The sequence below is a fragment of the Pseudoliparis swirei genome, chromosome 19 (genome assembly GCF_029220125.1).
Source record: "Pseudoliparis swirei isolate HS2019 ecotype Mariana Trench chromosome 19, NWPU_hadal_v1, whole genome shotgun sequence".
Classification (NCBI taxonomy): Eukaryota; Metazoa; Chordata; class Actinopteri; order Perciformes; family Liparidae; genus Pseudoliparis; species Pseudoliparis swirei.
The window spans coordinates 24,271,113-24,286,821 of NC_079406.1; the positions used below are offsets into that span (position 1 = coordinate 24,271,113).

At 46.1% G+C, this 15,709-nt stretch overlaps 1 protein-coding gene across 7 annotated transcripts in view; it reads left to right on the plus strand.

Moving 5' to 3' along the window:
• Nucleotides 1-15,709, plus strand: part of rapgef2b (Rap guanine nucleotide exchange factor 2b) — a 109,650-nt gene that overhangs the window by 72,242 nt on the left and 21,699 nt on the right. For 6 of the 7 annotated variants that reach the window (XM_056439697.1, XM_056439698.1, XM_056439695.1 and 3 more), the window contains 3 exons: nucleotides 9,680-9,811; nucleotides 13,624-13,801; nucleotides 15,301-15,437. In XM_056439697.1, the coding sequence (XP_056295672.1) occupies nucleotides 9,680-9,811; nucleotides 13,624-13,801; nucleotides 15,301-15,437 (447 nt within the window). The remainder of the gene's footprint in view (nucleotides 1-9,679; nucleotides 9,812-13,623; nucleotides 13,802-15,300; nucleotides 15,438-15,709) is intronic. The other variant, XM_056439699.1, reaches the window with a different exon arrangement.

Genomic DNA, 15,709 nt, shown 5'->3' on the forward strand with positions numbered 1-15,709 from the left:
TCTCTCTCTCTCTCTCTCTCTCTCTCTCTCTCTCTCTCTCCTCTCTCTCTCCCTCTCTCCTCTCTCTCCCCTCCCTCTGTCCTCCCTCTCTCCTCTCTCTCTCCCTCTCCCCTCTCTCCCCTCCCTCTCTCCTCCCTCTCTCCTCTCCTCTCTCTCTCTCTCCCCCTCTCTCTCTGTCTCCCTCCCCCTCTCTCTCTCCCCTCCCTCTCTCTCTCTCTCCCCCTCCCTCTCTCTCTCTCTCCCTCTCTCCCCCCCCTCTCCCCCCCTCTCTCTCCCCCTCTCTCTCTCCCCTCCCTATATATCTCTCTCTCTCTCTCCCCCCCTCCCTCTCTCTCTCTCTGCTTGTGTATCGGATGCATTTCTCAAAGAAACTACATGATTGCATGTCTGAACGTCTTCAAAAAGATGGTAAACAAAACAGAGCAATTTATCTGATAACCTCTCTGATGTGATTCATGCGCTGGATGCAGTCCTCCTCTATCCGCTCTGTGATTGGTTGCCCGTTGCTTCTTTATGCCGATTACACCTCGATACGAGCCCTCCTCCGACTGCGTGGATACAGCATGACTGTAGTAATCTACCTTCATCGAAATGGCGCTTTCCACATCGATTCGGCCGGTTCTCCAGGAATCTTCAGAAAAGCGGTCGGCCGAGTGAGCGGTATCTTCTTCACACGCTTCAAACATATCCATACGGTGTTGATTTGAGGGTGTCTATGGCAAGTTCTGTCAAATATAGCGTGTCGTTCTAATTCGGCGATGTGTTACTGGCGGGATGGGATGGTTTCTACAGCCCACACACACACACACACACACACACACACACACACACACACACACACACACACACACACACACACACACACACACACACACACACACACACACACACACCTCGAGTCGGAAAAACAAAAACAAGCCGACGTGCCAAAGAGTTAACAAGAATGGCAATTATATCAAATATTAATAAACAAGAGTGCAATGATTTTGGCGCGCAAGTTGGTCTGAACTTGGGGAAGAAATGAGTAAAACTGGGTTTTGCCATTTTTCACCGGGAAGATCGATGGACTCTTCACCTTCTTCTCCCTCTCGCTCCTCCTTTCTTTTCTCGTGTTCTCGGCATATGAATGGAGACGAGTGTAAATATGAATTCATCCCAGCAGGAAACCCGGCACGGGCCGAGTCAATAACAGCCGGCCGCTCATATTACAGCGATGACATCACCGTGGCGGGCTCCCATTGGCTCCCGCTATACGGCCCATTTCCCCCCCCCCCCCCCCCCGTTTGCTTATCCTTTCTTTTTCTGGAGACCCGAGGTTTACGCTCTTTACCGCAAACCGGGCCCCGACCGGCGTTGATTCATTACGGTGTTTTTTACGGACGTTGGCGGCTTTATCTGTGGTGGTGGTGATGACTTGACCGTAAACGCTGTCTCCTTATCTTTGATCATTTCTTTGAGGGATTGACGCAGACGCAGGCCCATACGGTTCAGGCTCGCCGGGATAATAACGCGGATAAAAGCGGACCAGACGCCCCCATTATCCATGTTTGTCTTTATTCACTTGACGCGGCGTCGCCGTCATCCTGATAACCTTGTTAGCAACGGGCAGTTTTATGAAAACGGTGTCAGAAAACATAGTTTCTGGAGATTTGTTGCACAGGAGAAGTCTTCTTCTTCTTCTTCTTCTTCTTCTTCTTCTTCTTCTTCTTCTTCTTCTTCTTCTTCTTCTTCTTCTTCTTCTTCTTCTTCTTCTTCTTCTTCTTCTTCTTCTTCTTCTTCTTCTTCTTCTTCTTCTTCTTCTTCTTCTTCTTCTTCTTCTTCTTCTTCTTCTTCTTCTTCTTCTTCTTCTTCTTCTTCTTATTATTCTTCTTCTTCTTCTTCTTCTTCTTCTTCTTCTTCTTCTTCTTCTTCTTCTTCTTCTTCTTCTTCTTCTTCTTCTTCTTCTTCTTCTTCTTCTTCTTCTTCTTCTTCTTCTTCTTCTTCTTCTTCTTCTTCTTCTTCTTCTTCTTCTTCTTCTTCTTCTTCTTCTTCTTCTTCTTCCAGGGTTCGTACGGTCATGGAATTTTAAAATGGTCATTTCCAGTCCTGGAAAAAACTTACATCATAAAAGTTGTGGAAAATTCATGGACATTTGTTATATTCACATGTTCATTTACGTCGAGTTTAAAATAATTCATAATTTAATCTCTTGATCCGCGAGGCTCAGGAAGTCCAGATGCTGCCTACATGCGTCGCTGTCTGGTTGCCACGGCGTGATGAGAGGACGTGCGTCGGTACCGTTGTGCCGGCGTCCATCTTGGCCCGGTCTCCTGCGCACCGCCGGGCCGAAGAGGTCAACGCGGCGCAGAGACGGGCTCATCGGTCGACCGATGACCTCCATGAGCGGAGAGAAAGGATTAAGTGTTTATCATCCGCTCCCTTGATCCCGCTGTCCCGCCTTCCCTTTATATCTCCCTCTTTCCTGGGGGTGGAGGGGGCGGGGCTTGCTGTTTTATGGGGGGTTGTTGCTGGTTGTGGAAACCAGGGGGGGGGGGGTGTATTATTATTAATAATGTATAAACCACTCCGGCGGCTGGTGAGATGGCCCAATATTGACAAAAGCCACATGCCTGGTCCTGAACTCTGAATAATGAGAATATGGAATTAATTTACCATGGGTGCACTCAAACTGTTCAGAAAATGTTAATAATTACCACATTTAATTGACATTGAGGTTTTTATTTGATTCCCAATGAGCAGCAGTGCTTCCTATCTGCATTATTTCTTTTTTTTTAAGGGATATTATTAAAAATTCTTAATAATAGATGAGATTAGATCATCCTTTATTAGTCCCACAGTGGGGAAATTGCAGGATCACAGCAGCGGGTGCACATTAGAGCAGTAATAAAAGATCAAAATAAAATAACAATATTAAATATACAATTCAATTCAATTCAGTTTATTTGTATAGCCCAATTTCACAAATTACAAATTTGTCTCGGAGTGCTTTACAATCTGTACACATAGACATCCCTGCCCCAAAACCTCACATCGGACCAGGAAAAACTCCCAAATAACCCTTCAGGGGGGAAAAAAAGGGAAGAAACCTGCAGGAGAGCAACAGAGGAGGATCCCTCTCCTAGGATGGACAGATGCAATAGATGTAATGTGTACAGAAGGACAGATTTAGAGTTAAAATACATTCAATGAATATGACAGAGTGTATGAATAGTTCATAGTAGGCATATTCCACGATGGAGACCTCCACGATCCATCAGGCAGATGGCGGTGGGGAGGAGGAGTGGGCGGAGTCTCAACAGGACAGTGGCGTAGTCATGAGCAGGAATTCCACGACCCAGGCGATCCATCAGGCAGATAGGATCTATGCCGTCTCATAGGATCCGATGACGCCATGAGACGTAAAGTCAAAAGGACTTCGGGAGAAAGCAGAGTTAGTAACGTGTGATTGAGAGATGAAAATTCATCCTTAAGGAGAGAAAAAGAGGAGATAGGTACTCAGTGCATCCTAAAACGTCCCCGGAAGCTATAAGCCTATAGCAGCATATCAAGGGGCTGGACCAGGGCAAACCTGATTCAGCCCTAACTATAAGCTCTGTCAAAGAGGAAGGTCTTAAGTCTACTCTTAAGCGAGGTGACTGTGTCTGCCTCCCGGACTGAAATTGGAAGCTGGTTCCATAAAGAGGAGCTTGATAACTAAAGGCTCTGGCTCCCATTCTACTTTTAAGACTCTAGGAACTACAAGTAGTCCCGCATTTAGTGAGCGTAGCTCTCTAGTGGGGCAATATGGTACGACAAGCTCCTTAAGATATGATGGAGCATCACCAATCAAGGCTTTGTAGGTTAAGAAGAATTTTAAAAGTGATTCTTGATTTTACTGGGAGCCAGTGCAGAGCAGCTAGTGCAGGAGTGATGTGATCTCTTTTCTTAGTTTTAGTGAGAACACGAGCTGCAGCATTCTGGATCAACTGGAGGGACCTAAGAGATTTATTAGAGCAGCCTGCTAATAAGGAGTTGCAGTAATCCAGTCTCGAAGTGTGAACCAATTTTTCTGCATCTTTTTGAGACAAGATGTGCCTGATTTTTGAAATATTACGTAGATGAAAGAATGCAGTCCTTGAGATTTGCTTTACGTGGGAGTTAAAGGACAAGTCCCGATCAAAGATAACGCCAAGATTCTTTACAGTGGTGTTGGATGCCAGGGCAATGCCGTCTACAGAATCCACATCACCAGATAATTGATCTCTGAGGTGCTCAGGGCCGATTAAAATTACTTTGGTTTTGTCTGAGTTTAACATCAAGAAGTTGCAGGTCATCCATGTTTTATGTCTTTAAGACATGCTTGAATTTTACAGAGTTGGTTGCTCTCCTCTGGTTTTATCGATAAATATAGTTGAGTGTCATCTGCATAACAATGAAAGTTTATGGAGTGTTTCCTGATAATATTGCCCAAAGGAAGCATGTATAAGGTAAATAAAATTGGTCCAAGCACAGAACCTTGTGGAACTCCGTGATTAACGTTGGTGGTTATCGGCGTCATCGTTTACAAATACAAACTGAGATCGATCTGATAAATAGGATTTAAACCAAATTAGTGCCGTGCCTGAAATGCCAATCGACTGCTCCAGTCTCTGTAACAGGATGTCATGGTCAATGGTGTCGAATGCAGCACTAAGGTCTAACAAGACCAGGACAGAGAGGAGTCCTTTATCTGCTGCCATTAAGAGGTCATTTGTAATTTTCACCAGTGCCGTCTCGGTGCTGTGGTGTTTTCTAAATCCTGATTGAAATTTCTCAAATAAACTATTATGATGTAGAAAGTCGCACAACTGATTTGCGACCACTTTCTCAAGGATCTTGGAGAGGAAGGAGGTTAGAGATCGGTCTGTAGTTAGCCAATACCTCTGGATCCACAGTGGGCTTCTTCAGGAGAGGTTTAATAACAGCCACCTTGAAGGAGTGTGGTGCGTGGCCTGTTAGCAGAGACACATTGATAATATCTAATGAGAGCCGCCAATTAAAGGCAAAACGTCTTTAAGCAGCCTCGTCGGGATGGGGTCCAAGAGACAGGTAGGCGTGTTGAAGTAGAAACCGTTGAAAATAATTGGTCACGGTTGATAGGAGAAAATCCTCAAATATACACCAGGGCATACAGCGGTTTCCAAGGCCATTCCACTTGAGGACAGATTGGCACTGGTTATGGGCAAGAGATTATTAATCTTGTCCTAATAGTTAAAATCTTTTCATTAAAGAAGTTCATAAAGTCATTACCACTAAGGTTTATAGGAATGCTCGGCTCCACAGAGCTGTGACTCTCTGTCAGCCTGGCTACAGTGCTGAAGAGAAACCTGGGGTTGTTTTATTTTTCTATTATTGATGAGTAATAGGCTGCTCTGGCATTACGGAGGGCCTTCTTATATGTTTTAAGACTATCTCGCCAAACTAAGCGGGATTCTTGAGATTAGTTGAGCGCCATATGCGTTCAAGCTTTCGTGACGTTGCTTCAGTTTGGTCTGAGGGTTATACCAGGAGCAAACCTCCTCTTCCTCACTGTCTTCTTCTTCAGAGGGCTATCGAGTCCAGTGTCATTCTCAGAGAGCCTATGGCACTGTCAACAAGATGATCAATCTGGGACGGACTAAAGTTAGACCAGGAGTCCTCTGTTATATTGAGGCGTGGTATCGAATCAAATACAGAAGGAATCGCTTCTTTAAATTTAGCTACAGCACTATCAGTTAGACATCTAGTGTAGAAACTTTTGACTAACGGAGTACACTCCGGTAGTATAAATTCAAAAGTTATGAGGTTGTGGTCTGACAGAAGAGGATTCTGTGGGAAGACGTTCAAATGCTCAATGTCCACGCCATAAGTAAGAACAAGATCAAGCGTGTGGCCAAAGCTGTGAGTGGGTTTCTGTACTCTCTGACAGAAGCCAATCGAGTCCAACAAGGAGATGAATGCAGCACTAAGGCAATCATTATCAACATCCACATGGATATTAAAATCTCCAACAATAATAACTTTATCGGTTTTAAGAACCAAACTTGATATAAATTCTGAGAATTCAGATATAAACTCTGAATATGGACCTGGTGGCGGTACAGAATCACAAATCGAATTGGCTGTAGTGTTTTCCAGGTTGGATGTGAAAGACTAAGAACAAGGCTTTCAAATGAGGTGTAGTGTAATTTTGGTTGAGGATTAATTAATAGGCTCGATTCAAAGATGGCTGCTACTCCACCTCCTCGACCGGTGCCTCGAGGAATGTGAGTATTAATATGACTTGGAGGAGTCGATTCATTCAGGCAGACATATTCTTCATGGCTCAGCCAGGTTTCAGTTAGGCAACATAAATCAATGTGATTATCTGATATTAAATCATTCAGTAACACAGCTTTAGATGACAGAGATCGAATATTTAGGAGACCACATTTAATAGACCTATTTTGTTGCACTGCTGAAATAATTGTGTTAACTTGTATAAGGTTATTGTGTACGACTCCTCTTCTGCTTACTTTTGATTTATTTAATTGAAGTGGCCGTGGGACAGACACAGTCTCTACTCTAAAGTCAAGGGTGGGTAACTGCTCGAATGGAAGAGCAGAGAAGGGTGTTAAACTACAACTCTGCTCCCGGTTCCTGATCTGAACCCTGGGTTGTCATAGATTAAGTCCGGTGATCAACTTGGTCATATTCGCAGAAATGAGACGCGCTCCGTCCAACGTGGGATGAATGCCGTCTCTCCTCATCAGATCAGGTTTTCCCCAGAAAGTCTTCCAGTTGTCTACGTAGCCCACATTATTCGCTGGGCACCACCTCGACAGCCAGCGGTTGAAAGACGACATTCGGCTATACAATTCGTCTGTCTGCAAATTTGGGAGAGGGCCAGAGAAAATTACGGTGTACAGAGGAATACAACATATATACACACGGTAGTGATTACATTTGTATTGTCAGCTGTTTGTTTCTGCAGCCTGACGGCACAATAATATGCAGATGATATTCTATATTTTTGTAATTGTGACCAAACGGAAGAAAAAATAATATAAGAGGAAGATGTCAGGTAATAGATATAAATGGTCACGGCCGTAGCTCCACTCCTGGGGTTTGCATTACATCAGAGATATGATTTTTCCGCTTTCCCAAAAATCTGTTCAGCTTCCGAAAAAAGTGATCGTGAGGAAACGGGACGAGGCTTCAGCGGCGAGACGGACAAAGAGATTCATCACGCGGCGCAATAAACGCCCGGCCAGCAATAATAACCACGCGGAAGTCAGCTGGAGGCGTGAAGTCGACCAGACGAGGGGATGGGAGATATTAGTCTGAGGGGGGAGGGGAAGGGAGGGGGGCGGGGCCTGCGCCTGCATTGGCCCGCCGCTCCACCGCTTTGCTTCGTGCAGCCAGCCGGATAATTAAACGCGATGGCAATCTTTGACACGGAGTAGTCGAACTGCACCCCGGTGCCGCCGTCTGGCTCTCGGTCTCTTGTCACGTGACGATCACGGAGGACGCCTCGTGGACGGATGCGTCTTATTTTCTCATTTTCGGGGGGAAAAAGGTCGCCGCGCCTCCCGAGCTGCTTCAAATTTCCACCGTGGCCGTATTCACGATCCGTCTCAAAGAGCGGAGCGTTTGAATATTGAGAGAACTCGTCGAAAAAAAAGTGGTTTCCAATATGTGAAACGATTTCCAAAACTAATTAACCGCCGAGTGGTTCGGGGCGTGTGACGTTCAAGAGCAGATGACGGCGGCGGCCCATTTACTTGCAAATGAACCTCCCGATGCGGATTTCCATCCACGGTTTCCCATTTGTCATCCAAGCGAGGACCTCGTGTCCAAAAAGTCCCCGAGGCACGGAGGCCGCGGAGCTGTGTACAGCAAAAAAGTTTTTTTTTAAAGACGGATGACACCCAGGCTGCTCCTCGGAGAACGTTTTTACCTTTTACACTTCAGAGAAGAAGAGCTTAAAGTCTGGCTGACGCCTGCACCGGCTGCGCGGTGTCGAGCTAATTTAGTTTTTTTTCTTCTTTTTTCGATGAAATTCATCGCTGGTTTCAAAGTTTTTACGATCAAGAAGAAACATTTAAATTCCTTCAATGCTCTTAAACCGTGTTTACGCTCCACATCTGAAATGCAGCATGTAAAAACAGAGTTAAAAGTCCCTCCCTGTAGATCACAGGTGTCAAACACAAGGCCCGCGGGCCAAATCCGGCCCCCCGCATCATTTTATGTGGCCCCTGACCGCTTTCCTTAAAGAAATTGAAGCAACATTTCCCATGCTTTTATTTTTGAAGGTTTCAAATATAATGGATTTATGTTTTAAAATTAGAGACATTTTCTTATCTACATTATGTCTACACTCAAATGCAAAGAGAGATATTTAACATTATGTTCGAGGAGCTTCTAAAGAGTTTCCGGCCCTTTAAGTGGGCGGCCATGATGCTGCTGTGGCCCACGGTGAAAATAAGTTTGACACCCCTGCTGTAGATGTTTAGATTCGGCTCTGATGTCACGCGATGAACGGAGCAACCGAGTTTTAACATCGGGCCGTATTTTAATTTTAGGTGTAAAAAATAAATAAAAGAAAATATTGATGATCTGCCGCAGCCAGAAGTGGAGTTTAAAGCGACGCGGCGCGGCCTCCCTGCTGCGTATCAGATATATGTTGGTAAATAAAACATTTGGCCATAAAATATTTACATCCATAAGACTCCATGTACCGGTTCACACAGTTTGATTCCATTCATATTTCATCCCAGTGGCTTTCTAGTCAGATTTGATGGGTTTTTTCAGGAACACCATGTGTTATGCCCATGTAGAATAATATATTTACAGATTATAAATCAACGTTGTGTTAACATGTAAAGGACTTTGGATATGGTTAAATAAAGATATGTCCTGTACCCAGTGAGGCATTAAAAGAATGCTGCTAATTTCATTACAATATCAAATCTCTCCGACTAGATATCCGTTAAATGCAAAGTAGAGTTTACTTCTGGATAAGTGTGCCGGTCAAGTTTATTGATGATCGTTTTCTCACTTAAATGTCCAAAAATAGTGAGAAATGCCCAAGATGTTGACCTCCTGGGCCAAATCACCAACATATAGAATGTATAACAATAAAAAAACAGCGAAAAAAGTGCTCGATTCTCATATTTAAGAAGCTGCCGCCAGGAAAATGTGTCGTCTTTACTTGGAAAGTGTCGTTTTAGCTCCAACGCCGACATGTCCAGTAGTTCTTCACACACACACACACACACACACACAGTTGTAATCATCTGCGCCTTTAAATATAATGAATGCATCTTTCTGTTACTTTATACACGATGAATAACTGAGGGTTACCCCATTACTGCGTGGTGCTTTAAGGAGGGTATTCCCGTGATGTTTTTATTGGAGGAGGAGGAGGAGGAGGAGGATTTCAGGCTACTTTTAAATAAAAATAAAAGAAAGAAAGCCTGCTCTTTTGTAGATCACATCCCCCGAAAGAATACAAAAAAATACAATGTTCTTCCAGCCACTCGTTCATTTCACCGTAACGACTCGTGCGCGTCCGCTTTTAAATGATCGAAAACAGGAAAAGAAAACGCGAGGAAGACGACGAGGAAAAAAATGCGCCGTGACGGTGGAGCTGGCCGATACTGACCATCTGTGTGTATGTTGTGTGTGTGTGTGTGTGCAGCTCCCCGCAGACTTCAGCAGACTTCACCTGGCCGACGGCTTGCACCCACAGGTGACCCACGTCTCCTCCAGCCACTCAGGATGTAGTATCACCAGCGACTCTGGAAGCAGCAGCCTGTCAGACATTTATCAGGTAAGGACGCCCCCCCCCGGCTTTATGGCGCTGGATCCCCCCCCCCCAGTTTGGACACCCGACCCCGCCCCGCCACCCCCCTGAGTCACGAAGTCGCTCACGTGAGATTTGAACCTCACCCCGGTCGTTCTTCAGCGAGGCGACGTCTCATGTCTGGAATGAAAATATGAAAATATGAAAATACAGCTGCTGTCAGCAGAAAGACTGGAATTACAACTTGTTGTTTTTAGGCTTTGCGTCGTGTACAGACGAAACAAACGAGATCAAAGCCACTACTGGTCGTATGTTGCGGTGCTGCCAGGTGTCTTTCTGGTCGTTTACAAATCCTGTGCTCGCGCTAAGCTAACCAGCTGCTAGCTCTAGCTTTTATATGAACTGAACACAGACATTAACGGTATCAATCGTCATCTAAAAAATATATATATATAGATCTTTCTTGAAGTGTCGAATCAAATGATTCTCTTTGATAATGAAATGCGTATTTGTATTTCTTTATTTCATATCTTAAGTAACATGACGTCAACTAATCGTCAGTTAGAGTCGTCCACCCCGTGAGCTGAAGCCCGGCTCGTGTTGACCTCCTCTGAAACGACAAACGCGGGCCTGGAGCGGAACGAGAACGTCTGGGAGTTGAACGTGAACGCTTGGCGGACGAAGTGGCCGTGAGACTCTGATAGGACGCCGGTGGCGGCGAGCAGGCGGGCCCGCCTCCACCCTGACTTCAGAACTCCCGGGGAGCTGTGACGTACGACATCGTGCGATCAGGAGCTTTATGAGATGATGTTACAGAGAGCAACTGTAGACTCGGATATACAGATTTAAATATACCAGCGGTAAATAAGACAAGATTCAGCTTGAAGAGAACACACACACACACACAGGATCTCGTGACTGGACGGGCCCCAAACCCTGCCACTAATCCTCTTAACGCAGCGCCCCCGCCCCATTGGCTGCCCACGCCGGCACCTGCTGAGGGCGCCTATTTGTGTGTTTGTAAGTGGGATTGTGGCTCAGGGGGCATCAGTCACAATCACTTTGTGTTGTTTGGACCTCTTCTTGGTGTGTGTGTGTGTGTGTGTGTGTGTGTGTGTGTGTGTGTGTGTGTGTGTGTGTGTGTGTGTGTGTGTGTGTGTGTGTGTGTGTGTGTGTGTGTGTGTGTGTGTGTGTGTGTGTGTGTGTGTGTGTGTGTGTGTGTGTGTGTGTGTGTGTGTGTGTCGGTTTGTGTGTGTCGTGTGTCTAAGCTTTAGCTGGCTGGAACAGGTTGAACAGGCTCTCCTGTCCGCAGTCTGCGATCGGACTCTCACAGCCATCTGCTAGCTTGGTCTCTCTCTCTCTCTGAAGGACACTGCCTTGTTTCTTCTTCTTTCTTCGGGGCTCTCAATCCTCCTCTGCTGGAACTCTAACATCTTATAATCTACCTGTGGCATCAGCTGCTCTGTCTCTAAGCGCTATACACACACACACACACACACACACTCAGTCACTCAGACCCTGTACATCGTTCTCTCTCGTTTCATGTGGTCAGACCTCTCCGGTGGTGATCTCCTCACATCTGTCCTTCCCTCCGGTTCCTCTCGTAGGCGGTGAGCTCTCTCTCTCGAGTCGGAGCTGAAACAACAAGTCCGATTGATAGAAGAGGAATGTGTCATCCCCACAGTCACTCTTTTTACTTCTTTCTTTTGGGATCATAAATGCCCACGCATTTGCTGCTTTTATTTTATTTTCAGAGGGAACTGGAAACATTTTTGTAGGTTTTTTTTTTGTGACCGTTGCATCAAAGAAGCATTTAATGGATCACAGTTTTTGTTGGCTGTTTTATTTCGACTCGAGTTCACTTGCCAAGCGAAAGCTCCGACGGCTTCCGATCGATTGAAGCCGCGCCGCGTGTTCAAATAGCTTTTAAGCGTGTCGTGTCTATTTTTTTTCTCCTCTCAATTTAATAATCTACTAAACTCTCAGATGTGTCTAAAGGCCGTAGATGGTTTTTGTCTTTTACTTTAATCAGCCAGACTTCAGGATTGACTCCCCCCCCCCCCCCCTAACTCTGCACACAAAGCATTAAAGGCGATGTGATGGATTAATACTCCATTGTCCATTAAACTATTCAAAACGGACCCCCTTTCTGCTGAGAAACAATATATATATATTTATATATATATATTTAAAAATATATTTTTATATATTTATATATATATTTATTTATATATATTGTTTCTCAGCAAAAAAGGGGTCCGTTTTGAATAGTTTAACCTCCACGTCAGTCTCACGTCACGGCGCCTGAATAAATCATGAAACCGGTCCTTCAGAAGGACTTTGGAAGCATTGATCCAAGAATATCCCCGATGCAATATTAACGACGCCTAAATCGCCCGTCGACTTGTAATGCTTACTGCACATTAATGGCCGTTTGATGCATAGGAGCCCATCGCACGTTAAAAAAACAAAAAATTTAAAAGGGCGTGCGCACAGGAGACCTGTATTCTCTCCACGTGGCGCGTGAGGGAGAATAAATTCACCGCGGCGTCGACAAAGGAATATGAATCCTCACTTCTCTTTTGCTGCAGATTTATTTTTTGCAGTGAACCCGTCCAGTGTGTCCTCTGCCCATCTGTAGAAAAACGGGCGATGAATATGCAACTGTTTGAGTTTTTTTGCACAAAAAGTGCTCAGGGAATACTATTTAGATGCATCTGAGAATGTGAAGTCAGTCTTATTTTTACCACCAGAGTTATTTCAGTGCACCAGCTGTAGTTATTGATCTATTACATTATGAGAGAAGCTACACTGCGCCTGTCTCACCGCTCCGGGCCTCACGAGTTCAACCGGATCCACTGACTCCGCCCACCGGGGTGCGGCGACGCCTCCGATTGGGCCACTCGGACACCGGCATGAATCATGAATGAGCCCCGCACATGGCATTTTGAGGGGGGAATGACGTGGTGTTTTCTGCGAGAGGGGCACTTGACTCGGCGGTCTGGGAGGCGAAGATGCGTCTGGCTCTGGGATTCTGTGGGCAGTTTGCGAAGGCGACCTTTTCTTCCATTTCCATTCAGAAGCTCGAGGTGAGGAGGGCTCGATGTTCACACCGTGGCGATGGATTTGGAGACTTTTCCCCCCCCCCCCTCTCTCTCGACGAGGGTCTGCTGTCACTTATGGAAACGCTTCCTTTGAGGATGGCGCATGGAACTCCGCTCAAGTAATTGCGTAACTTTCGCTCGCCCATCTTCGTGTATCTCTCCCCCGCTCGTCGTATTTCATCTTTGTGCTCTCGGAGAACCGGATGTGGCTCGGAGGCAGCCGGTGGAGCGTTCTGAGGGCGACAGGAAGACGTTGGGGAGTTAACGAGCTCGTTACTCTGCACGGCGAGAGTGTTTTGACGTGTCGCTGACGCCTGTCGCGCCCGTACGATGCCCAACACCTCGAATCCACTTCGTTAAACGGGTCAAATCTGCACAGCGGTTTTCCAGAGGCTTGTGTGTTGCAGCGGATGTTTGCACTGGATAATGATTTCAGGTGTGTGTGTGTGTGTGTGTGCGCATCCTCAGCCTCTGCGTCCTTATTAACGCTGATTCTTTACCCTGGCTCTCATCAGCTACCAATTTATTATCTGCTTTTCAGGCATCTGGTCGACCATCTAAAGCGATGTTTGCACGACCTGCGGATGGACATCTGAACTTTGACGTTTTCTCCCCGTAGTTCTCCCGAACTTCTGGCGTTGGACGGAGAAACCAAATCCTCCTCCTCCTCCTCGAGCGTTAATCTGTCCGGCGTGTGACTTGACTCCTTTCCTCGTGTGCTTCACTCTTTCGCAGGCCACAGAAAACGAACCCGGCGACATGGACCTGAGCGGCTTGCCGGAGACCGCCGTCGACTCCGAGGAGGACGACGACGAGGAGGACATGGAGCGAGCGTCCGACCCCCTCATGAGCCGGGACATCGTGCGCGACTGCCTGGAGAAGGACCCCATGGACCGGACCGACGATGACATAGGTGAGCGCCCGAAAGAAAAAGAAAAATTCATTCCCTCTGTGATTACTTAAAAAAAAATAAAAAAAATCCAATCGACTTTTTTTTATTTTATGCAATACTGAGATTTTTAAAGATATCCGTCACAAAAGCACCGGCGGGGTTGTTCCCTGCTGGGGACGGGACTCGGTACACCCCTCCCTCTGCCGGCAGGCTTTTCTAGGTCACTCCGGCACATCCTCTCGCCTCACCTCTCCCGGCACATTAAACTTTCAGTGCTTCCGCAGCTTCACACACACACACACACACACACATGCACACGCACACACACACACAACGCTGTTGCCATGCCAAGCACAGGTCAGCCAGTACGCCAGACTGCTGAGAGAGAGAGAGAGAGAGAGGCTTGGCAGTGCTGCAGAATGTCTCGCGCCCCTGCATTATATAAATATATAAATGCATAAATACGACGCATGTTGAGACACGCCCAGTCAGATACACCCAATATTAAAGCAGTTGACCTAAATAATAAAATAACATATTTTCTTGCTTATCAGCCGTGCACATGCAGGAGTTTCAGTTGTGCCTTATTAAAAAATAAAAAAATAAATCCTTCTCTGAAATCTCTGCTAAAAGGAAGTGAAAATAATGTATGCTGCGTAAAAAACAATGAAAACAAGTTTGTAAAAATATGTTTTATGAAGGGACAGCAACTTGTACAAAAGAAGTACTTCCCACAGTGAGATCTGTGTATTATTATGAATAACTGGGATTTTAATAATTGATTAATTGTGTTGGTCAGCAGAAATATAAAATGTCCGATAGCTCTGAAGATCTGAACTACTTCTCATTTATTTCTGAGTCTGTAGAATAAGGAAGTCATTTAGCAATAAGCCAGATCTATAATATCTACCTTCCTCTTTAAATGGTCAGATTCCTCTTCCTGAGTCATAAAGTATGTTAATTGCTAATCTTTCTAACACTAAATGGTGTTCGGCGCCCGCGATGGACGTCTCGAACTCGCTCCGAGGTCACCGAGTGACGTGTCAGCGATTTATTTTTATTTTCTTCCCTTGGCTCGCTTCGAAGGTTCATATCGACAGGATTGATATTTGGCTTCATGTTCTCCGGGTAATGATTCCTCTGTTGGCGACTCACTGTGTTGATGATCCGTTTTGAGGCTACAGGGGGGGGGGGGGGACGCAAGCGTTGCCATGAGCGCTGGCCCTCCTCCTCATAATCATCATCATCATCCCCTCCTCCGCCTCCTCCTCCGCCTCCTCCTCCTCTACTCTGGTTGTCGAGACTCTTTTGACCCCTTTTTTCTTAACCTCCCCCCACCCCCCCTCTCTCTCTCGCTCTCTCTCTCTCTGTGTCTCTCTCTCTCTGTGTGTCTCAATCTCTCTCTCTCTCTCTCTCTATCTGTGTCTCTGTCTCTGTGTGTCTCTCTCTCTTTCTCTCTGTGTCTCTCTCTATTTGTCTCTCTCTCTCTCCCCCCTTCTCTCTCTCTCTCTCTCGCGCAGAGCAACTACTGGAGTTCATGCATCAGCTGCCGGCGTTCGCCAACATGACGATGTCAGTGAGGAGGGAACTCTGCGCCGTCATGGTCTTCGCCGTGGTGGAGCGCGCCGGCACCATCGTCCTCAACGACGGCGAGGAGGTGGGTGCGCCGGCCGTGTCACGCGACCTTCTCCCGCCCGCGTGTCTCTCGGGGGGGAATTGAACCCGTGGTCTCGCCCGCTTCACGCCGTGAATCTTTTGTCTTCCATTAAATGGTTTCTTCGTCTTCTTCTTCTTCTTCTTCTTCTTCTTCTATGATGCACTCGAATAATAGAGAGCAGACATTTGCTTTTAAGGCCTGGTCGCTTTTGTAAACACCCGGTCGTTGAGACTTCAGGGAGCATCACATGGCTGCCGGGGTAAAAGATGAGA